At 45.5% G+C, this 25,364-nt stretch overlaps 1 protein-coding gene across 6 annotated transcripts in view; it reads right to left on the bottom strand.

Moving 5' to 3' along the window:
- FAM169A (family with sequence similarity 169 member A) overlaps nucleotides 1-25,364 on the bottom strand; it is a 988,180-nt gene that overhangs the window by 327,050 nt on the left and 635,766 nt on the right. For all 6 annotated transcript variants that reach the window (XM_069627477.1, XM_069627479.1, XM_069627476.1 and 3 more), the window contains exon 9: nucleotides 16,102-16,156. In XM_069627477.1, coding sequence (XP_069483578.1) covers nucleotides 16,102-16,156 — 55 coding nt within the window. The remainder of the gene's footprint in view (nucleotides 1-16,101; nucleotides 16,157-25,364) is intronic.

Genomic DNA, 25,364 nt, shown 5'->3' with positions numbered 1-25,364 from the left:
AGGCCGCTCCTGTCCAGCTTGACCCCCAAAGTTGTTCCAGAATGGAGGTCTCAATGTGTCACTGATATCGCAGGGGCATCCACATCCATCAAGTTTCCTCCCTAGCTCAGGCTAACTTATATTTTCGAATGCTTGTGCCAAGTCGATGAATAGCATGTTGATTTTCACATCTTTCTCCCTCTCTGTTTGGGCCTTTAAGATATTAATCAAGAAGATGTTAAGAGAGGTGTCGCCACCTTTGACAAAGCCCGACTGTCATTTGTCCCGATGGCCAAAGGACGAACTCCAGGCCGACAGGGCCTTCAAGATCAGGGACGCAAGTTTCTTGCCTGCCACGTCCAAGAGGGTGATAGGGCGGTAGTCCTTGGGATCTGACCTGTCCCCTTTCTTATAAACGGGACCACCACAGAAGACTTCCATAACAACGGAGCTCGTTTGGACTTTTTGATATGGGCAAAGAGTTCATATAAGAATGTAGTCCATAGCTCTGGGTCTTTTTTTTTTTAACATGGCACTGGTCATCCCATCTGGACCCGACGCCCTTGAGTTGCTAGCATTCATTATGAGCTCCAAGATGTCTTTATTTTCCGTGGCGAAGCTCCACAGAATATTCTTCGATGGTGCAGCTCTGCTCAGGTCCTCTTCTTTAAACTCAAAGAGCAAGGCAAAGTGCTATACCCATGTGCTTGCTGCTACTGCATTTGTAATTAATGCATCTTGTGGGGCGTGCATAGATTTAATTTTTTATTTATTTACATGATTTAATCAAATTAATGATTTTTACAAGGAAGAAAGTCATTAAATAATACAATCCAAAAAGTCAACCAGAAAAATCAGAAAACTCCGAAAACGGGAACCAGTCCGGTGCTGAAATTATGTACAGGTAGGTGAAGGATGGAGGGACCCAAGGATCGGTTTCAGAGACTGTGCTGTGGTAATGGTCCAAGAGGTTCTTTCGCCACTGATTAATCTGCTCCACCACAGCTCTTCCTCTTGGGTGCAGGATGCCGACAAGTGTGGCCGCAGGTATTTTACGCTGATGGACTAGGTTCCCGGCAGTTCAGGAGCAGATGCCGGATTGTTTCCATCTCCTCCTCATTGTTACAGAAGCGACATTTGTTGGAGCTGGATTGGCCTCTTACCACCAAAATCTCGTGGGTGTCAAGGAGATTTAGACACGCACTCAAGAAGAGATTTCTTACTGGTTTGCTTGGGAATTTTGCCAGGTAATTCGGAATGGAGTTCAGTTTGCTCGGCTGTAGGGGGAGATGGCTGGTTGATTTGAACTCAGCTGCACGATCAAGGGTCTTTATCCAGTCGAGCTCCTCCATTTTCATCGGGTTTTGTATTAACTCCGCTTCTGATACCGAAATTTCGTTCAGCTTTGATCTACATGCCGTTTCCCAGTTTTTCATCATTGTGCATCGCGTGCCTTGTGTTTCTTTCCAGATTATGTCTAAGATGTTTGGACGATTAGGCAGCAGGATTTTCATGTACAGCACCATGCTGTTGATTTCAGTAGTCGCAGCCAGCGAGGAGACCTAGTTCTCTTCTGATCAAAAACATGGATGTGCATTTTGGGAGACCCAGAACGGATCGCTGAAAGTACCCTTCCAGCCGAGTCCAGAGCATCGTCTGCGTTTGTGGCATGGCCTCTGCGGCATATGTCCAAGAGGGCACCACCTTTGCTCGGTAGAATCTTATCGTTGGGATCAGTGAAAAGCGCCCATATTTCTTATCTAACGCACGAGCTTGGGCGGATAGTTTTCTTACTTTTGCCAAGAGAGATTCTTGTCGTGCCGCATTTGTTTTGGAGCAGTCAAGTGACACTTCGAGATATTTAAAGTGTTGCACCTTTTCAAGGGCTACTCCTTCGAGAAACCAGCTCAGATGTTCCTTGCTTCTTTTAAGATTTTTCCAGGACTAAAATCTTAGTTTTTGCCACGTTAATTTGTAGGTCATTCCCATGTATAAATGCTGCCAAGTTATCGAGTTGGCGTTGGAGGCCGATGGGGGGGTAATGTCCATCAAGATCATATCGTCCGCATACAGCAGGCGTGTTTTCTCAGAGCCCATTGTGGGCGGAAAAGTTCGGATGGCGGATTCTGAGACCTTGAAGTCACCCATGTACGCTATGAAGAGGGCTGGGGCTAAGGGACATCCCTGCTTGACTCCTCTTCCTGACGGGATTTCCTCAGAAAGCAGACCAGCTTGGTTTAGCCTAACTCGCAGCCTGGTGTTCTTGTGGAGCGCACAAATAGGCTGTAGAATGTTACCTGGACAGTTCCACTCTCGAAGTTTCCTCCATAAGGACGCTCCATTGACATGGTCAAATGCTTGAGCCATGTCAATGAAGGCCACAAAGACTCGGGGCGCCCCATCTATGATTTTGCTTTTCAGCGCACTCAATCAATGTTAGCAGTGGTCCCTATGTTTTTAGTGAATCCATTTTTGAAAAGGAGCCGCGCAATCAGAGTTTTTGGCCCTTTGCTGGAATTGTTTTAATAGGAGGGTGCCGAACACCTTGCCGATTACGTCGAGGAGTGCATGGGGCGGTAATTCCCAGGCTTGTCTTTATTGCCCTTCTTAAATACTGGCACCACGATGGAGGAGGTCCAGGAAGATGGAATTGATTTAGTGTCTTTACAGCGCTTGAAGATCACACTGATCAACTGCGCCCATTCCTCTGGATTTTTGAGGTCTGTGTTTGTAATGCCGTCAGGGCCGAGAGCTCTGGAGGATTTCAGACTGCGTATGACCTCGATAATGTCCTCTTTATTACTCAGGTCAATCCATGGTTCCTTATCGATATTTTCCTCAATAACAAGAGATGTTGAGGGAGGTTTAAAGAGTTGGCTGAAGAAATTCATCCTGGTCTCCATGCCGATGTTGTTGAACGGAGGTTCCTCCGCTGGTGAAGCGGCTGATCTCAGTAACGTCCAGAATTTGTGGGGATTATGGCTGCACACTTGCTTTAACATTTGTTCCGCATCCTGCTGTTATAGTGTCAGACGATGTTGCTTGGCCCAGGACTTATAGGTAGATTGTGCTTTGCGGAGTAGGTCAAAGTTTGCTTGTAAGGGCTGTGTACAGGCTAGCCGCTTCAATTTCCTTAATTCTCTGCGTTTGTCCACTAAAGTCTTACAGTATGTGTGGTTACAGGGTCTGGGCATGGATTTGGTCTTGTTTACTGAAGATGTAAAAGGGACCAAGAGGGGCTGATAGTCCGGGGCACCAGCAGGATCCTTTGCTGGCTGTGCTTCCGAACTCTTTAGATATTGTGATGTTATCGTCAACACAGATCTGGCGTAAAGTTTAAGGCAGTTTCTTTGCTAATTACACTCAACTTGATGTAACATGAAGAGCTTTTCGGCCTTAAATGATTTCCACTTGAATGCCAGTAGGTTATGATCGCTGGAATTTGAGATGATTACTTTGAAAGAAGCAGCTTGTGCGGCTAGAGAACTGCTCACGAAGATGTGATCAAGGTCCGCAAAGGAGTTCCCTCAAGACCAAGTAGGGGCTTGAGTTGTCCTCGAGAAGAGGTCGCCTGTTAATTATTTGCTATATTTCCGCCATGTTTTTAGATGCGATCTTGTTTAGCATGGTTTCAAAGTCTTGTTGTAACATCCTCTTCCTGTGTGAATGCACCCAGTTACGATATTGTTGCTTAGATTTTTTTATTTAAGGACTGCGCCTCCACGGTGCCAGTCTTTTTAAGATTGCATATTTTGGAATTAAGTATCTTCTTCCTTGTGGCCAACTCCAGAGCATATTTATGGCGGTAACAGATGGTACATTTGTTGCATGCAGAAGTTCTTGTATTCCACAAAGACCTTCAACATTATGGAGTAATCAATAAGTTGCTCGTCAAACCCCCCACTTGCACGCACTATTTAGGATCTTGGTTTGGTGGTCAATTGGCCAATTCTTTCCGGATAGACAATCAGCCTGTTTCTTCCCAGTGTCTCTCCCAGCACACCCGGATGGAACTCCCTTTGATGTTTACCCAAAGTTACACAGGTTAGTCTCAGCAGGCTGTGGTGGTATGTTCTACCTCCAGCAGACTTACTAGGGAGGTCATGTTTCGGGACAAAAATGTAATCCAAGATTTGCCCACTCCTCCTTCCTTTCCTTGTAATTTGAGCTTGGATGTCGCCCTTGGTGTGCCCATTCATGATAATGTTTCTCAGGGCAAGGTTATGTCGCCAATGAAGACCTCTTTTTTCGCCAATCCAGCCGATGTTACTGCGCTCTGGATTAGAAGTCGATTTTGGTTGAAGCAATGAATGTTTAATTCTCCACTGATAATGATCCAGGGGTCTTGCCACCGCTCTGTTGATCAAGTATGTCTGTTATTATTTCAAGTAGATGCCGTATTTCAAGTACCTCTGGGTTCCAGTATAAATTGAATACAATCATGACTCTTCGACTTACCACGTCAATTTGTCCCACCTCTAGCGTTATCACCTGAATGTAAGAGTTGGGGGTGTCTATCGACAGTGGTGTAAAGTTTGTCCTGTTTTTTTAAGACTGTTGGCAGACCTACCTTTAGGACCTTTTACTGCCATGTTTAAACTAATGGTGTAACCTTCTAATATGGTGGTGTGCTGCAGCCACGGTTCCTGTAAACGGATCATGTCGAAGGTTTCGTGGCAAAGTGTAGATCACCTTAACTAAACAAATGGGCAAAGCCTCTGGTGTTCCAGCTGCCAAATGTAAAATCGCTAGGGACGATGGGTCATGGCATTATGACTTTGATTTTGTTCGCCAGGAACCCCGTAAACCATTTCCAGTGGTCTCTGTCTCCCTTCTGAATACCATTTGTAGTGTTTGCGTTGCATTCTGTCTCCATCCTGCAGCACCCCCCCATAATTGTCATTTTTGGTTGGTTGGCTTTGTTAAGGTTGTGTTGACGATCACCACTTTTCCGGTATTTGTCTCAAATCCCTGATGTTACATGGCTTGGGTCGGAGCTTCCTGTGTCGAATTTCATAAGGTCAAAACCCATTGGTAGCAAACGGGGGGGCCCTTCCAGCAGGAGTTGTTTAACTATCAATGAAGCAAGGTAGACAATCACCTTGTCTAACCTCTCTTCTTCGGGAAACTCTATAATGTCCAGGTCCTTAGTTGTTAACAGCCGTAGACTTGGAACGTGGTGAAACAGACCTAAGAAGTTCGCTCGATTCAGATATAGGCAGCATTTAAGTGTAGCATTCTCTCCAGTAGCAAGTTGTTATTTACCTGAAGGGCAGCTCCACTTGGGTCACATCTTAGATCTTGGGTCGAGCTCCCGTCATTCTGCTCGTAGCTATTGTCAGGCTCCCCAAGTGTGCTACTACTTTGCCACCCTGTCTTGAGGATGTAGTCGCATTGCGATCTTCAGGGCCACGTATCTATTCACCCGTTGGCCTGACTCGATTGGCTACCTCATGCAATTTGATGATTCTTTCATCCGTATGCCATGATCTCTTCATCTCTATTATGTTTGCGCGGATTGGCCTGGTGTTGCTGGTGCCCGAGTCAGTGTTGTAGGGAGCATCTATGGGGGCATCCATCAAGTTCAACCGTAACCCTACCTTTCTTGTATCCTCCGGGAAGGCACACGGGTTAGATCTTGCAGATCTCATCTCCAATATCAGGTCTTCCCAATTATGGTCTTGGGATAGAGGGGTGGTGGGGGGGTACTGGTTGAAGACTTCTATGATTTTGACAAAGCAGGGCTCACATGCCTTTATTCGTTTGCCGCTCCCTCCTCGCCCGCAGAAGAGTGTAGATCAATGTTAGTTTGGTCGTCCTCCGGGCTAAGTGAATCTTCAATTCAACGGTCTTTGTCTCAATGACGACAAGACAGAGCTGATGATCGTAAGCTCTCAGGCACGCCTGAAAAAACTCGACCGCAGTTACTCATCATTTGTCATCGACAATAACACAATTAGCGTATCCAAGGAGATAAAAACCCTGGGGGTTTACCTCGACTCCACCCTCTCCCTCAGAAAACAGGTCAACAGCATTGTATCTTCTACAGCCTACACAAACAAACTCATATATAGTTTCAAATCTTTCCTATCCATAAGCAGCTGCTTAACACTAGCCAGAGCACTCGCTCTTTCCAAAATTGACTAATGCAACACACTATTCCTCGGCACCTCAGAACACAACCTCAACAAACTCCAGGTGCTCCAGAATAACTCATTAAGAGCAGCACTCAGCCTACCGAGATCTTGCCACATCACCACACACAGACAAAACGCCAACTGGCTGCCCATCCGTGACAGAATTACCCTTCGCACCCTGGCCATCACGCACAAATGCCTCACCAATTCCGGCCCGAAATATCTCGCAGATAAACTCTGCCTCCACCAACCCACCCGCATCACCAGATCATCAAACTCCTCAAATCTAATGATCCCAAGATACAACCTCAAATCAGCAGGGGATGCCAGCTTCCCAGTTCAAGCAGCCAATCGCTGGAATGCCATCCCCACCACCCTCAAACAGGAACCTTCTTTCCTTACCTTCAAAGCTGGTATAAAAACATGGCTAAACAACAACCCTTCTCAGTAAGAGACCAGCCACCTCACCTACAGATCCCACGGTAACCAGCGTCCACCGCGGCACTTCATCCGTATCTCATATTCGACCCAACTGCAACCGGGGTCTCTGTAACTCGCAATCGACCCAACTGTAACCAGGGTCACTCCTTCTGTTATTTATTTGTATAACCTGAATACCTGTTGTAACCTGTAACCTATATACTCAAGCGCCCAGTTACCCCTGGGTTCGGCGTGCGATACAAGTGATAAACAAACACAAAATACAAATACGGTGTACGTGGTGAGCTCCCACAGATCCTCATCAACGACTTCTTCTGATTTTACCCTTGTACAAAGCACTAGTTACTGTGAGAGGTGGCAGCTAGGCTCCTTAGACTTGCAGGGTCGAGGTCGGCATGATGAATTTTCAGCCTGTAACGATTCCCCATGTTCAGGAAGGGTTACATTTCGAATAAAAGAGCGACTCCCATTAGATCTCGGCTTGAGCGGTGTGCTTAAATTCTTTAGTTTTTTCTGTAGGACCTCTTGAATTTGTACTATACTTTGTTGTTTCTTAGAAGGCTTCCTCATATTCTGTGCTGGTTTTACTGAAGCCCCTGGTATAGCTCTTGTTCCTTCTTGATTTCTCGTAAAGATGTCTCTTGATTTCTCGTAAAGATGTCAAAATCTTTTGCTTTGTTCTCGTTGCTTTCACTGGGGGTTCCCTTCCTCTGTGCCCCCACCTTCGAGGTTCAACAGACAGCAGCTCCCTCAATGTAATCTGTTGATAAGGTCTTTTTGCGATGAGGAGCTTTCAAATCCGCCAGTGGAGGCCTGTTGCTCTTGCATGCACTCTAGTTCTTTCAGGTTTGTGGCCATAACTGGACTCAATACCATGTGTTGGGTCTGCACAGGCTGGCTTGACTCTGACGTCCTTGGAGTAAATTGATCCACATTGTTTGTGTTACCCGGCAGCGCCATATCAAGCTGCGAACGGCTGGTCCACTGAGAAATTCGATCGGCCCTGTTGCATAATTGACGCTCTTTTTTTTATTTTTGTCCTTGATGATGGGGACCAGTATACTGTGTAGTAGATTAGAGACCCGCGCTGAGCTATTGTCCTGGTTGTTCTGGATATCATTAATGAATCCTTCAAACAAACAACATTTTGGCATGCATCATGGCAATAATTGTGGTTTGATCTTTTAGTTGGTCGCCTATGTTCTCTTATAACTTCATAAAAAGGCGCCATGGTGACAGATAGATTAGCGATTGTGTTGGCATCGATGCCCTGTCTGGGAGGGGTGCTATCAGATGTTTGAACTGGATCTGAATCTGGTAGCGTCATGGTCTCAGTAAGGGGGCATAGTCAACTGCCACTAATGTAAAGTTGTTGGGTTCTGTTATGCTCACCTGGTATCCACAGGGACGCCACACTGCTAGGTTACTCGCTGGTATGCTTCTCAGCTTTGCCCAGATGTGGTCTGGGGAGAAGGTTCTGCCTGAAAATACAGGACTGTGTTCAAGACTGACTGACTGGGGTAAGTATCCTCCCTCCACCCCGTATGTTTTCAGTCCCTCTGGCACCCTCTTCTCACCTGGTGGTAGAATTAGGCAAGCTCTCCGTTCTGACTTCTTTGCAGGGGCGCGCTGTCTTTCATGGGCAAGTGCGATTCAGTTACTTCACTGACGCCGGCCCGTTTGATATTTTTCAGGTCTTATTGCTGTTCTTTAGTTTTGTTGCTATCCTGCATGCCTTTCTTTGTTCAAAATGTATTTTTTCTCCCTTAGGTATGCAAAGCTTCAGCGCGGCAAACTGGCTTGGTTGAGCCCCGCTGGTAAATGATGGCGCATTAAGAGCGCTATGATGCGGTAAGTAAGCGCTATGCGCAGTGCTGCAAAGTCTTGCCTTTGCTAACCTGTGTTTTCCTTTCTTGTAGGTCGCGGTGTTCTTCAGCGCGAGTGGAATGTCCGGAGTGGTGCCAGCCGAGAGGCGACCAGCCAGGTAAGCCTTTTGAGCATTTCGTAATTTGTAAATGTCTCTACAGCTTTCTTTAATGTTGCCTCCATCTTCCTCTTTCAGGTGGTTCTGTCCGGGAGGCGTGCAGATTCGAGGAAGCTGTTCTCAATAGCTGCAAATGTTTAAAGATGAAGACTGCAGGTAAGATGCAGCTGCTAATGATGTTCCTTTTGTCTCCTTGCAGGTTCTGCTTCTCCGAGGTTCGAGGGAATAGCTGGACACGGTGAGCGTCACGTTGCAAGCTGCAAAGTAACACAAAGCATGTTCTTCAGTCAGGGTGTGGAGCCCAGGTAAAGTAGTACCAGGGAAAGTAGTTCCAGGCCTGCCACATCCAAAAAACTAGACCGCATAGCTTGGTTCTTAGGAACCAAGCACCAGGACTGGCCCCATGAGGTCTTTTGAAGAGGATGCCAGGCTCTAGAGGCCAGAGACCTGACTCCACCTGGCCAATGGGTTTGCCAGAGGGGGTTTTGGGCGAGGGTTGTGACAGGTTCTTCAAGAACTGAAAAAGTCCTTAATCTTTTAGTTGAGCCATTAGTCTTAATACTACTGCCCAAGCTTGTAGCAATCTTGTTGTTTTCAAACCGTTTGGAGTTGCCGGATTGCGGCTCAATGCACCGGTCCGACACAGAGTTCCTGTGGTCAAGTGATTCTATTTCTGATGCCCAAGCCTTCAAGGATTCCTTTGTCGTGTTAAAAGGTACCTTGCCGTGGATTCCAAGATGCACTGTCCGAACTTTGAGTCTTAGCCCCCGCAGTGATTTCAATGGGCTGTATTGCCCCTACTGCCTCGGAGTGTGAGTGAGCAGTTGTACCGCCCTCTGTGATGCTTGTGTCCATGGAGGAGGCAATTCCGGGGTCAAGGGAGATGGTACTCTCCAGTAGAGCTCGGTCCGAGACCTCACTCCGGGGTTTAGGGTCTTCACTTGTGCAAATAGTTTGAGCAGGAGATCCTTGGTAACAACCGTGTGTTCATTTCCTGTAGAGAAATCGCTGGTTTGCTAGGAGGCCCGTGGACGTCAAGCCAGTCGGCTTACAGATTTTATTTGGATGATTGGTTAGATAGGTATTTCGTTGCTGCGCCCTTCCCCGGCCCCCCTGTTTGCTTTGAATTGTTCAGCAGTTCAGGAGACTTGCATTGGCGCTTCAGGGTTCCCTGCAATGATGGCTTTTCAATGCGGTTTGTGGGATCAGAGTGATAGATCCCTGCCGAGCCAGGTTCTGAGGTATTAGTGCGTCTGTCGAATGAACTGAAGAAATGAACTGTGCAGGAGTGTGTCGATGTAATACTACTTTCTTTATGCCTTCTGGGCTCACTCCCTCCACAGGAGGGGGGATTCGTACCGTCTCCCCCCAGGTCTTGAGCTGTGTTTTGCAAAGGCATGCTCTTAGGTCTTAACAAGAGTGTTTCAGGGCTGGTAGAAGGCTCCACACTAGCTGTGACCATTGGTTGAGAATGAGAGCCACTAACCATGTCGGAGGTAGCCCACATTGTTGAGATAAAGTCAGCTCTGGCAGGTGAGTTTGCATTACATTCCAAGACATTCTTTGCGCATGGCTTAAGGTTAGAATTGTCGGTGTAGCCATAGCTGCTGTTATTACTGCTGTTGTAATTGTTCAATAGGGCACGCTCCTCTGTATGACGGGATGCGAACAATTTATCGACACGCAATGCTGTACTTGCTCCAAATTTCACTATAATGTTAAACAGGCAGGCAGTCTCCTGTATACGCACGCTCATTGACAAGCGGCTGACAGTCATTGTTATTCATGTTAGGGGACGCACTCACCTCGAGGCAGGACAGATCCTGGTTCCCCATGCTGCTCATGGACTGCGCTACTGTCACTGGTGACGCCTCTGAGATCCTGGGTCATGTAACAGAAACCCCCCCGCTGCTTGGGCTTGGGGACAGCACCTGCAATCACCTCTGGCTCACTCTGGATGTCCATGGCAGTCGCTCCTTTCTTATTCTGGTCGCTGCCAGTCAACGCCTGACAGACTGCAGAGACTGCAAACCTCTGCCAAAACTCTGCAAATGCTTTGCGCTTCCTCTGACCTCCAACAGACACTGCAAAAAGACTGTTTCAGAGTTCCAGGAATTACTGCAGGGACTGAAAACTTCTGCCAAAACTCAGAAAGGGTCCTTTTGAAAGTTTGGTGTAAATCTGTCCAGTATGTTTTTTTAAAATGGCCAAAAGGTAGGCCCAAAAAATATGTGATATCTGCGTCCTGTTGGCGGACTCACTTCCCAATTCAGTGTCCGCGGACACGTCTGAACCAATCACGGAACTGCGTCACATTTGCGGACATCCAATGCACACTCATTTGTTATTGGAAAACGTGAGCTCCTTCAAAACATTTGAATCGGACATCATGTAGGATTCGCAAATTGCGCCCGTAGTCCGCAAACATCGTGGTAAAAACATATTGAAAAACACAACAATACACTTATCAAAATAATGAAACAATCTCCCGGGAGGTGAGGGGTGATGGGTATGGGATGGGATATGTCCAGAAAGAGCAAAAAAGTAGGGTTTTCTTCTCCGAAGTCGCCAAACATCAGTCCGGGGACATTTATTTCTGCATTATAGGGTCAGTGAAGAGCAGTTTTTGGATGGCGTATAACTTTGGTGCCGTTCAATATAACTGCATGTAATTCTGGAATATAATTGTAGAGCCAACATCGAATGCGTTTGCAGAGTTTGCGTCCATTTTGCCAAGAGAGGGCAAAATTAGAGGGGGGTTCCCAAAATGTTTGAAAGGCTTATAAACTTGCTGCCATTTGACGAATCTGCACAAAAGATTGCAAACAGACCAAACTGTGAATGTTTGAATGGATTTTGTCAAGAGGGGACAAAATTAGAGGGGGGATGTCGGGGGTGCAAAATGTTTAGACGATTTATAACTTTGGTGCCATTTGACGAATCTGCACAAAAGTTTGTAAAAAGATTACAGACCCAACTTTGAATGTGTCTGCAAAGTTTGAATAGATTTTGTCAAGTCAGGGGCTAAGTTATATCACTATTTTTTGTACCTACATTTTGATACGTTTCAAACTATAAAAGGGATATGCAGCAAACTTGTGCAAGGAGCATTTGCAAGGACTCGAAAGCATGGTTTTGCAAAGGTGTCTGTTTTATTGTTTAAGTGTCATAATGTAGGTGCAAAAATCTGTGATATACCTTTAGTGAATGAGGTACAGCCTGTGGCCATGTCCCGTGGACAGATTCTCTGGGGCATTAATGGGGTTAAAGTGGGCATGGCCACCCGGGACCGGCTATATTGTAAAGTTTTTGAAAATTTAGCAAACTTGCATGAGGAGCATCAGCAAAGACCTGAAAGCATGCTTTTGCAAATCTGTCCTGCGTTTTATTTTATCCAAAGTGTCAAAACGTAAGTACAAAAAATTGTGAAATAGCTTGGTGCCTGGGCAGTTGGCATGGCCTTTGGCAAGGACAAATGTCTACTCTGATTTGCTTAATGGGGCATGCAGCATGCTCCCATGGTTTGTGGAGACTGACCATGGCTGCAGCCATAAGCACTGGCCAATTGTCACATTATGGTGGAATAGTGGACACTTGACTGGGATTCTGGGGTGGTTTGGTGGGGCTGGGGACATAGTCAAGCCTCATGCCTCAGGCAATCCGACTATGACTTGCATCCCCAGCATGAACTGCTGAAAACGGGACACATCAATATGCAAAAAATATGTTTGTTAAAGGAGGTTTATAGTTCTTTCATACATGTTAAAAAAAGGTCAAAACACTGGGTGTCGTGCTGCATCAACATTTCAGCATGAAGGCTCATGTCACTTGCCTTGTGTCGTCATCTGCTTAATATATAATACTTCTGACTCATTTGCGACCCTAACAAGGGGTCGCGGCATTAACAAGGGGGAGTGTAAGCGTCTGCAGGTTATTCAAAACAGTGCGGTCAGAGTGGTAACAGGCACTGCTCATAGCGATCATATATCCGAAGCATGTTGTGGCATGCATTGGTTGCCGGTTGAATACAGATTGCTTTACTGCCTTTTGTTAATTTTGCATAAATGTTAGTTGGGCAAGATGCCGGCTTATCTTCAGGCCCTAATTGCACAAAAGAGCCACATGACATATTTTAGGTCCAACAACACTGATCAGCTCAATTTACCAAAATGTAATATTGTCAAAGCTAGCAAAGGTGCTTTCTTGAATGCGGCTCCCAGAGCCTGCAATGGATTACGCCCTGAATTAAGGGGCATTAAATCGACCAAAGATTTTAAAAAGAAATTCAAAACATGGCTTTAATTAATTCCTCCTCATTTTTCTAGTCCCCCCCCATGCGATACATCTCTGTGTTTTGTTTTTTGTTTTCTTTCTTTGTATTGGCGCCCTTAAGCCTTCGGGTCCATGGACTGTGCGGTATAAATTAATAAAAGTTAAAGTAAAGCTAAAAGAGGAATTATTAATAACTTATATACAGTACTGTAACATTATGAAACATTTTCACTAACTAAAACCTATGAAATTCACTGAAAAAATCTTGTTAAAGAGACGTTATGTTTGCAAGGTAAAATCGAAAAACCAAAGAAATTTACCAGCTATGCAACCATAACTTGCGCTACAACCATGCACTGCTTAGAATAACTCCCAGGACATCACAGATGACATCACAGCAGCAATTCGGCCAGATACCCCGATTGAACTCATCAACTTGACATGTACAGAACTGTTTTTTCTTGGGCTGTGGTGGTTAATCGAAGATGGATGTTGATTAGCCTGGCTTGTTTCTGGTGTACCCTCTGTGCCGATCTGAGCCGGCAGCCATTATGTGGGATAATCCACGCATGTGTCGTGCCATCAATGGTTTACGGTTGCTTAGACACTTAGGAGAAACAGAGACTCATCTCATTCCATGTTCTGGCTCCGATTTGCCATTATCAGAAAAAATCCATTTCAAACATAATAGATACAGTGGTTTGCCCCCATTACCCTCTAAAAAAGGTCATTTTATAAGCAGCACTGTTGGTCATTATGAAGGCCGTGCATTCATCGTCAAACAACGATTTTCCGTACCCTAGAAGCCTGATTAGCACAATCTGAGAAGATATAGTGCGCAGCTTGTTCAGCATTTAGTCGCTCAATTAAATTTATTAGCACTAAAATCCATTTAACACAAAGGAATAACTCACCAGAATTCTCCCGATCACCATCCAGCAACATAAATTACTTTTTTTATATAGATATTTAGATTAATCTTGTCTCAAAGGTTGGATACATTGTTTGAAATAAAGCATTAAAGACTTGATCAATTAAAAAAGCAACAGGTGTAATGCTAAAGAGTTATCACAATGTATGTGTATCACGTAGTGGGGGGATAGATGCAGGTCATGGGATAGCCAAACAAAATCCATGAAAGAAATGCAAAACCGTGTCTGTCCATGCCTTGCTGAACAAGGTTTTCCAACTGCTTCTCAAAGCCTCCCCACACATTACCTGCCTAATCTGTGCCTTTTCGGAAGACAGTGAAACTAGTGTTTGCCAAATTCACCCTTTTCCATTTCAATCATAATGCTGCCTGCTTGCTAACATGCAAAACGAAGCTTAATTATCATTGAAACACAATACAACAAGATGTGTGTCATTTCAAAGTCTGACTTCTATCGGGTGACCCTATTACACAGTTTCTTTTTTTGTAACTAACTCTTTAAAGAACTGAAAATGTTCTTTGGGCACAAGCAGTTTGACGTCTAATATGTTTTGTTAAACCACTTAATATTTGCTTTGTTTTAAAAATACAAATGCTGCACCTCTGAACCTGCATGTTTCATTTCCCCGGTTTGCTTAAATGGGGACCAACAGCGATGTCCACAATATAAATGCTGCAATGTGTATCAAGTCTGAAAATGAAGCATGATTTCCAAATACCCCAAAAATAAATGTTAAAAACCATACTTACCACAAAACCAGGAGATTATTTGTTTTGCAAGTTAATGTAATGTCATGTTTCCCTTACATTTGCACAGCAGTTGGGGGTTTGGAGGGGACGGGCTGTGTCATGCATCACTTTTGCTAAAGAAGCTTATGATTTTTCTTGTCAGTGGTGCTGAACTGAACAAGCCTCTCCAAGTTAGAACTCGTGGTTGATGCAGCACTATTTCAGAAAAATGGCAACATTTGGACTACCAGATTTATTCTCACACCGCACCCAGTCCATCCACTTAATACTTTGTGATCTATTCTCTGTGAGCAAATCACATGATTTACAGGCCGCAAGTATCAATGTCTGATCCAAACAACAGGTATCCAATGGCATGCAAATGAGGCCCTTCTGCTTGGATGGACACCCTTGTGGATAGCTCATGAGTTAATCACTCACCTCTGTAAACCCGTGCTTTGCAAATGCCTGCTAGGACCAACTCAGCCCTTAATCATTCCTCGGTCGATAAACGGAGTACTGTTAAGCCCGGTAATAACAATAGTGTTACAGCTTTTACAAGTGGGAGGAATACGGCATGAAGTGCTATATGTTATGTGGTATTCGTATAGCACCTAACTTGTATTGTCACATCCTCAAAGGGCTCCATAAGAAAATTGTATTCATATTTGTATAGAATGCAAGATAGGCGCAGGTAAGAGAAATTAACAAACAAATAGGGCTGAAGAGCAACCATGGGCCTTTGAAATCTGGCAGACATTATGAATTAGAGGCATTGGGCAGTCCCTTCAATACCAAAGCTACAACAGGAATGCCAGTAGCATAGCTCAGAGGCAATGCACTTGGCTTAAAAACTAGGCAATGCTGACAAGCAAGGTTTCGAAACACGGTACCGCGTTTAGAGGCTGGAGGCATGAAGAGTGATATAAAAATTCGATTTCATGTTCTTTTTTTTTTTTAATAGCATTGGAATTGCTCTGCCACTGTGCATGTTTGGGGGTGGGGTAAGTCTTTTCTGCACATTGGGGCCTTACAGAAAAGCACCTTTTACACTTACAAACCCAGACCTATTGGCTTTACCAATGTTTGTTCTCACTTGACTTCACTGTATTGTATATTTGGCTTGTTTTATTAATTTGAGGTTGCTGTTTGGCTCCATGGTGCAGTGGCAAGAGGTGTGATGGTAATTGTAAGAGGGGCATTGACTGTAAGTTGTTGACTGGGGGATATTGCATATGATGGGTGGTGGCTAAAGAGGAAGGGGTGGTTTGAGGGTTGGTGCTGCTATTTTAGAGTTGGCTGAGCTGAGAACATGTACAGAGTGTCTTCCATAGGAAATCGAAATTGACAAAACCTAGGCACAAAACAAAATATTATCACCAGCCAGGCATAACTGTAATATAGACTGCATACGGCTGTGGTAACATGTAATACTTACATTTTCACTATTCCTTAGGAAGCAAATATCAGGATTAATACGGTTAGTGAAACAATAGCCTAGAATAATCTGCTCCTTCTACTTAGAGTACAGCAAGACCAACACACTCTCCTCAAGATTAAGGATTTCTCAGGGAATAAAGAAACATCTTGCGGATACACCTCAAGGAGAAAAAGCATTTTTTTTTTACCTTCAGCTATGTTGGCTTGGATCTCCATGGCATTTTCGTCTTCGTTAGAATCAACCTAAATCAGAACAAAAATCATTTAAAATAGCACAAGGTAGATGAACAGCTCTTGAAAAGCCCCACCCGATTCCACTGAGATCAGGAATGATCATTGCCTAGGCTTGTATTGATTTACTGGCACCTGTTAATGTGCTCATGCAAACAAAATCAGCTTCAGGATGCAGGAAAAGAAGCGACCAGTAGCATAGATTGTTTGAGGGGTGATAGGTTGGGGAATGGGAGGAGAAAGTCAGGGAAACCTTCCGCTGGATGCATTGAAGAGATGGGCTATTGGAGGTCATTCACAGGACATCAGGTTCTTGCACATCCATAACTTGTGAGGAAGAGTGCTCCAAAACGCTATATCACCCCTAAAAAGACATGTTCCCTTCCAAAGGACTGAATGAAAACACCACTCTACCTTTAAATATAAATATGCCTCTCAGCCTTAAAAATAAATGTGTGCTGTGTATGCCGAAGCCAGTCTGCACAAGATGCTTTGCTCTGTATGCTTTGTTCGACTTTGGCTATATATTTTTCAAAAAGCAACCTACAGCCCTCAAGAAATAAGACTAAGGGAAACTTAGCAAATGCTTCTTCAAGGCAAGGACTTGACAGGTGTCTTTAATACATGTTAAGTTATCAAGGTCAGTAGTAGGCTAGGAGCTCACATCACCTTTTCTGAAGGGTTCATTAGATAGCCTGCTTGCACATATAACGGTGGTCTTTGCAGATCGCCCTCTTGCTCCACCATCCCGTACGTGAAAGCTCTGATCGGTGGTGCAACGAGGATGTCGACGTCATTACATCTTAATGCAACTGCTTAGTGAGAAAGCTGCATACCAAATTCAGAACAGCAATATTTCATCTGCCCTAAAGTATTCTACTCAAAACCCACACTGCATAGATGAACAAGTTACTTCTTACCTTGTAACGTTCTTTCGACGGGATGTTCCTCCGACGTATTCCTCATCTTCGATATCTCCTTCCAGCTCTGCTGGCCTCGGAAATTTTTTTCTCTAGAGGGCGCTGCACGTCGACGTCCTCCGAGTCGATGTCCTTCGACAGCCGCCGTATCGACGTCGACGTCATCCTGCCTATAAAGGCCACGCGCAGCGTCCGTTGCTCAGTTCCGTTTTGTAGCCCACAATAATACTTTCTGGACTAACTAATCACCCTGAAGGAGCATAAGCTGCAACAACAAGGGAAGTAGAACTGCAGGGATGGATGGGAGGGTCGATGAGGAATACGTCGGAGGAACATCCCGTCGAAAGAACGTTACAAGGTAAGAAGTAACTTGTTCTTCGAAGGGATTGTGTCCTCCGACGTTTTCCTCATCTTAGATAGGCTCCCATAGCAGTATTCTATTATCGGAGGAGGGAGTACTGACTTCACGCTGTCTTCTATTGATGAATAGAATGCAGTACAGCCCTTCCAAACCTAGTCTCTTGACTGGAGGAGGAATCCAGATTGTAAAAACGTGTAAAGGTATGGACAGACGACCATGTAGCGGCCGCACATATGTCTTTAACCGGCACGCCTCTTTTGAGGGCCGATGAAGCTGCAATACCTCTGGTCGAGTGAGCCCTAAGGTTTTGAGGGGGCTCCTTCCCTGCCGGTTTATAACATTCCAGAATGGCTAGAATGATCCATCTGGAAATGGTCTGCTTAGTTATTGGTAACCCCAGCTTGTGACCTGCGTAACCTACAAACAGCTGGTCTGCCTGTCTTATCCTGGCTAGTCTACTAATGTAAAAACTTAAAGCCCTCCTAGGGTCTAGCCTGTGTAACCTCTCTTCCTCTTTCCCCGGGTGAGGAGGAGGATAGAAAGATGGTAGGGTAATCTTCTGAGTGATATGGAATTCAGAAACCACCTTTGGGAGGAAATTAGGCTTCACTTGCAGGACAACTTTGTCTTTGTGAAATATAGTATGAGGGGGTTTACAAGAAAGAGCTTGTAATTCACTCAGCCTTCTAGCAGATGTAAGTGCTATTAATAAAACAGTTTTAAGGGTAAGGAATCTTAACGAACAAGAATGGAGAGGTTCGAAAGGTGTACCCCTCAGGAAAGTTAGTACTAAGTTTAAATCCCATAGGGGAACTTGGAATGGTCTTGGGGGGTAAACATTGGTTAACCCCTTTAGAAACTGTATTACCAAGGGTAATTTGAAATAGGATGGTTCTTCCGCAGTACGCTTAAAGATGGATAGCGCTGCGAGATACCCCTTAATGGTGCCAACTTGAAGGCCTGAATTTGCCAAATATAGTAGGAAGGACAAAACCATTGGTGTACCACATGAAAAAGGGTCGATATTCTGTTCTCTACACCAGCTGCAAAATCTGTTCTAACGGCAGCGGTATAAAGACTTTGTTGCTGGCCTCTTTGCCGAAAGCAACACCTCCATAACATCATCAGGGAGGTCCCAATCCTTGTACCTCAGCCTTTCAGAAGCCAAGCGTGAAGGTTGAGGGTTTTGATGTCTGGATGGAGAACCTGACCTCCCTTCTGTGAGAGTAGGTTCTCTCTGAGTGGAAGTCGAATTGGAGGGCAGACGGACAAGTCTAGAAGGTCCGGGTACCACGTTCTCCTGGCCCAATCCGGGGCAATTAGGATCATGGTTCGCCGGAATCTTCTCAACCTCCTGATCATTTGAGGAATGACAGGGACCGGTGGGAACGCGTACAGAAGCGTAAAATCCCAGTCCACTATGAACGCGTCTCCCAGAGCTCCTCTCGGGGGAAATTCCCTTGAGCAGAACAGGTCGCATTTCCTGTTTAGGCTGGTGGCGAACAGATCTACCTGAGGGGTTCCCCAAAGGGCGAAGATCTCTTGAAGGACTTCCTGAGCTAGCTCCCACTCGTGGGAGACTGTGTTCTGCCTGCTCAGAGCGTCCGCTGTCAAGTTCTTCTCTTCGGCTAGGTGAACTGCCGATAGAGAGATTCCTTCTTGGATTGCCCAAAACCAGAGCTGCATCGCCTCTCTGCACAGGGGTAGTGATCCTACGCCTCCTCTTTTGTTGAGGTAATGCATGGCCACCGTGTTGTCCGTCATTATCAGGATGTTCTTCCCTTGTACAGCTGGCAGGAACGCCTTCAGCGCAAGTCTGATGGCTCTCAGCTCTAACAGGTTGATGTGTAGTCTGGACTCCGATGGAGACCAACGACCGCTGATGGTCAAGTCGTTGGCGTGGGCTCCCCACCCCGTGAGTGAGGCATCCGTGACTACTGTTATCTCCGGCCAGGGTTGCCAAAACTGTTCTCCTTTCAGAATGTTCTCCTGACAGGCCCACCACTGAAGGTCTCGAGCCACCCTGCCGGGAACCTGAAGAGGATCTGTCATTCTCCCTGAGAATTGTGACCACTGAGTCCTCAGTGCCCACTGGAGGGATCTCATTCTCAGGCGAGCCTCTGGCACTAGGAAAATGCAGGATGCCATGAGGCCTAGCAACCTCAAAAAGTCGAAGGCTGGGAGACGTTGGGCATGCTGGAACTTGGTAACCATCTGTAGAATATCTTGAGCCCTCACCTCTGGTGGCGAGGCTTTTCCCAGGGAAGTATCCAGGATCGCTCCTATGAACTGGAGTCTCTGCGATGGTATCATTTGTGACTTCTTTAAATTGAGGGAGAAGCCCAGTCTGTGAAGGAAGTGGCACACGTGATTTAGCTGGATCTGAGCTTGTTCCGGAGAAACAGCCCTGATCAACCAATCGTCCAGGTAGGGGTAGACGTGAATCCCTTCCCTCCTTAGACTTGCAGCCACTACCGACATTAACTTGGTGAAGACCCTCGGGGCGGAGGTCAGCCCAAATGGCAGCACTCGAAATTGATAGTGAGAGTTGCCAATTGCGAACCTCAGGTATTTCCTGTGTTTGAGATGGATAGGCACATGGAAATAAGCGTCCTGAAGGTCCAGAGATACCAACCAGTCCTGGAACTGAAGGGCCTGGAGGATCTGAGAAAGAGTGACCATCTTGAATTTGTCTTTTCTGAGGAATTTGTTCAATTCTCGCAAGTCCAAGATGGGTCTCATTCCTCCCTCTTTCTTTGGAATGAGAAAGTAAGGGGAGTACCAGCCCTTGTTCCTCTCCGCTACAGGTACCGGTTCTATGGCACCTTTCTCTAGCAGGTCCCAAATTTCCTGCAAGAGGAGCGGATCTGGAGCTTTCTGAGAGCTGATCCCCGGTGGATGACTCTGAGGTATACGTAGGAAAGGCAGGCAGTAACCTTGGGCAACTGTTTCCAATGCCCAAGCATCTGACGTGATAGCCTGCCATACCGTCAGATGTTGAGTCAACCTGCCTCCTACAGGTGTCCTGTGAGGGAAGTCCTCAGAGTGGTTTTGGGGCGGCTGATGCAGCTGCAGATGGTAAAGAGGCACCTGCTGTTGCTGCGGCTTTTGAATATCTACCCCGTCCACCTCGGGTAGTTCTTCTTTGACCCCTTTGAGCCGGTCGTCCTCTACCTCTTCCGAATGCGGAGTAGAAGCGAAAGGACTTGCCCCTCGCAGAGGTTCCTGTGGGACGAAAAGGAGTCTGACGGATTGCAGCTCCTAGGGATTTTGCTGCTGCTTTTGAAGTTTGCAGTTTCTCTAAACTGTCATCCGCCTTTTTCCCGAACAAAGAAGAGCCATCGAATGGCATGTTCAAGAGCCTGGCTTGCACATCTGGGGCAAAACCAGACTTTCTCAACCAAGCGAATGTCCTGGTTGATGTACTTGCCGCCATTGCTCTGCTGATACTGTCAGCCGAATCAATGCCCGTCTGGAGGGATTCGCACATAGCGTCTTTACCGTCCTGTATAATATTCAGGAACGCATCCCTTTTTTCTCCCTCCGGGATGCAGTCAGCTGCTGTAGAAGCACACTCCCAAAGTGTATGGCTGAACCTAGCAAGGGTGCAAGTAGCATTAACAGATTTTAACGCCATGCTACATGCTGAAAAGACTTTCTTTGCCATAGCATCATATTTTTTATCGTCCCTGTCCTGTGGGACGGTAGGATAAGCCGTCTTGACATCGATAGAGGATGCTGCCTGTACCACCAGACTTTCTGGGGATGGGTGTTTAGACAAAAACTCTGGGTCTGTAGAAGATACCCTGTACTTTGTAGACAGTTTTTTATTTACTGCTGGCACTACATCTGGGGTTTCCCAGTTTGTCATGATCTTTCTCTGAAGAGCTTTATGAAAAGGCACCACAGGATCCTCCTGTGGGCCTTTGTCAAGAATATCCGTGAGGTCATCTTGTTGGAAAGATTGTGAAGGTGCAGACCACCCCATGAACTCTGTAATCCTGGCCATTAAGGCTCTGTAGGGGGTTTCAGCATGCCCCCCGGGTCTGGCTTAGCAAACTCCACCTCAGGGGAAGTGTCTAACCCACTTGCCTCATGTAAAGAATCATGAAGATCCTTTAATCTGCGCTCTTCAGAGGAAAATTCCTCTCTAACTGGGGTTACAGGTCCCTGTAACTCAAATGTGTCTTCCTGTTCAGACAAATCACCCTCTTCTAAAATTGAGCATACAGTTCTCAATTGTTCTGAACTCATAAAGGGAGTAAATCCCATCTCCAAGGCAGAGGGTGCCGAACTTGTCATTATTGGCCTCGAAAACGTCGATGTCGTCGACGCCGACGTCGAAGGCTTCGAGCGTGGCGTCGAAAACAGAGGCGGAGGCCTCGACAGAATTGGAATTCTACTCGACAATATCGAAGCCATCGACGTCGAGGGCCTGGGGATAGTCACTGGATGTGTGGTAACCGTGACTTTTCTTGGCGTCGACGCCGGTGTCGAAGCCGGCGTCGAGTCGACAGACCCGTATGTCGAAGGTCCCTTCGACAACGGCGTCGAAGACATCGACCTCGACAGAACCTTCGTCGACGGAACCTTCGAGGAAGGTTGGGAGGTCATAGTCCTGCTCGAGGGTTCGAGACGCGCTCGAGAGGTTTCTTTCGCCGGGTACTGCGACTCGCGGCGTTTTTGACCTTCGGGTCTTTCGAACAGAGCATCGCTCTCGGCAGTCTTCGAGGGGGTCGAGGCCGCTTTCTCGAAGACGCTCATCATATTTTTGCGGAATTCCTCCCATTCAGCCCGGGAACTATGTTTCGTGGGGCAAGGGATTCTTTTTGGCGAAACAGAGGAAGAGGAAGACGGAAAAAGGGGATCTTCGACATCTCCTCTTCGAGTGCTTCGATCTCGAGGAGTGATGAGACCCACTCCGAGACCTGGAGCGCGAATGGTGACGAGGAGATGAATGTCTCGACTTCGTCGACGAAGAAGAAGCTTTAAAAGTCTTACCTTTCTCCAGCTTCCCGCTACGCTCCTTCAGGGCCTTGGCTGTCATGGACATACAGTCCTCGCACTCCGAACAATGGTGTTCAGCTCCCAAACACCACAGACAAATTCTGTGAGGATCGGTCAACGACATCTTTTTCCCACAATCTCGACATTTCTTGAAGCCGGATCGAGGAGTTGTCGGTTCCGACGAGGAAGCCATCGAGTACGGATCGAATAACTCGAGGTAAATAGGATTAATCTGACTAAGAACTGAGCAACGGTATTCCGAGGCACTGAGTAAGCGCGGAAAAACGGAACTGAACAATGGACACTGCGCACGGCCTTTATAGGCAGGATGACGTCGACGTCGATACGGCGGCTGTCGAAGGACATCGACTCGGAGGATGTCGACGCGCAGCGCCCTCTAGAGAAAAAATTTTCCGAGGCCAGCAGAGCTGGAAGGAGATATCTAAGATGAGGAATACGTCGGAGGACACAATCCCTTAGAAATCTTATTTTCATGCTACTTTACGAAAGTATTAGTCAGTATATGAAAACCTTTGGTGTTTACAAACGTGTGTCTCTGTATTACTTCTTTGAAATGTGACTATATGTTACGTAGCTATCATGCATGACTGGGAAATGTTACAGAAGCTGCATGAGAAAGTTTTCAATGTAAAAAACATAGAACAGTAACATTATTGATTGAAAGATGAATCTCAAAAGTTAGAATGTCTATCTTTTACATTATAAGTGCAATACAATTTTAAATCAAATTGTTTGAAACAAATGTAATTGGGTTTTGAAACACTGGTTTTCTGATCTCCTACCTTGCTTACATCTAACCCTTTCTGAACTTGTTCGTTTACAATTTTTTTAAAATTAAAACAGTAAAAATGAAAGTGAAAGAATAGCGCTCATTGTTTGCAGGCAGTGACAAAGTTTGACTCTGGTGTCCCTCCCTTATGTCCACTAGCCCTAACCCATTCCCTCCCTCTGTTCAACAAGAAATACACAGGTAACGGAAGTGCTTAAGTGATCGAAAGTGTGCACTCTCTGCCACATTGGTGCACTTTAGCTAAAGACATTGATAGGCAGACCCTGTTGACATCAGGGCCACCCACTCTCGAAAGAAGTTTCTCAGGGAGATTTCCCAGTCTTTCATAACTCTTCTGGCATTTGTCAGAGCCAGTCTTGGCCATTTTTTCCTATTGATTCAACAGGTCCTCTTGCACAGAAGACTCACTCAGGATCGCATGGCCCAGCGACTTCTCTACCATCATTGCTTAAGTTTATCCAGGGGTGGTCAATCCCAAACATACGGATATGTATGTGTTCCAAGGCATAGCCCCACCAGAATGTTAAGAGGAGAGACTTAGTCAGTATTTGTAAAAACAATAGGGTAACCAGTAAGTTCTGGTGAGAGATCTGTATGGAATTGAATCAAACAAGTGTTTGCCTCTCTGTGACCGCAGCTCAAGCGCTGAGTCGGTTTCACTCACAACCTTTGTTCCCTGGTTATTCTCTCATGATTTCTAGAATTAAAGAATGGGATTTCAATCGCCAGTTCCCTTTCTTTTGTTTCCAAAGGACTTCTCAAAGGGGATATGCCTGGCCTCTGTCTCTTCTCCGCTGCCACCTCTGTGCAGATGGGGCAGAATGCAGTTACATAGTTGTATGTATTTCCAGAATTGCATTTTCACTAGACCATCGTTGGTTTTCAAGTTCTCTAAAGATTCCATGTGACTTCACTGAAGATTTAGCTATGATTTCTGAGGGCCTTACAGTTCCATGAAGGCCTGAGGAAGAGTGTGTCACTGATGCAAAATTTGCTGTTTAGCCAGATGGTATTTCCTAAAGTCTGTCTATGAATCACCTTCGAGAGTTCTTTGAAGTGCAACAGACCTGCATTAGGTGTCTGGATGGAGGGGCTTTGGTTGATGTTTGTTCGTTTAATGGTTTATTTATAAGGCGCTTAATACCCGAGTTCGGTTTCTAAGTGCGAGACCGGGATTCGAACCTGCGTTACTATGCATGGTCTTGTTCGCAAGACAACCACCTTGCCCCTGAGCTATCTTCCCGGCCCCTGATGAAATCTAATGTTGTGAAGAGTTAAAGGAGTCTGACCTCATTGAGTGCCCAGAAGGAACTTTTTCAGGCTTGAGTTAGTTAGTACTTCACATTTGGGACCCTCAACCCTCCCGTGCGTTTATCCCTGAATAATTTCTCAAATTGTGTCTGCATTTTACAGCCTTCCCAGAGAAGTGGCACAAGGAGCTTTAACAGTTTTTTTTAAAATACATGGAATTAACAAAGGCTGTGTGCTGAAAAGGTATATCATCAGTGAGAGGGATACCATTTTTTATAAAGCACTTCCTCCCCTCAGTAAAACCAGGAAGATATCCCAAAAGTCTGAATCAATTTGGAAGTTTGGCCTTATTGCTGCACTGTGACTTGAGATTTATATTGGTGCAAATATTAAAGGGCCGACTGTCCTAAAGATAATTATAGTCGGTGAATTATATTTTACTTGGAGTAAACAGATCAATTCTGTAATGTATGTGTTAAACATTTGTCATATTTAACACCTGCAAAACAAACATTGTTATCAAAGTACAGTATCTACGTGATTATCCAAGTACAGCTATCATGTGGTTATACAAGCACAGATGACACTTGTTTGGGCCTGGCCGCTTTATCAAGGCTCATAGTTTTCTAACACAATTAATTATTGTTCCGGTTTTGAGAGAAATTCACACCTTGGTCCTGAGAAACAGTTCTCTTTAGTATAGCATGTTTTTTTTTAATTAGGCACAATTGTAGCCTAATATAAGGAGAATGCAGATCTGTTGGTTGACTTGAAATTCAGGCGGTAACCCATAAGCAGAAAGACCTCCATCTCTCTCGCTCCATTTAATTCTATATTGTGATACGTTGCCATACTCTCACATGATGTCTA

This window comes from Ambystoma mexicanum, chromosome 6p, assembly GCF_040938575.1.
Source record: "Ambystoma mexicanum isolate Mex_15411 chromosome 6p, UKY_AmexF1_1, whole genome shotgun sequence".
Taxonomy (NCBI): domain Eukaryota; kingdom Metazoa; phylum Chordata; class Amphibia; order Caudata; family Ambystomatidae; genus Ambystoma; species Ambystoma mexicanum.
Note: the sequence above shows the minus strand (reverse complement) of the source record. Positions and strands in the feature narration are given on the sequence as shown.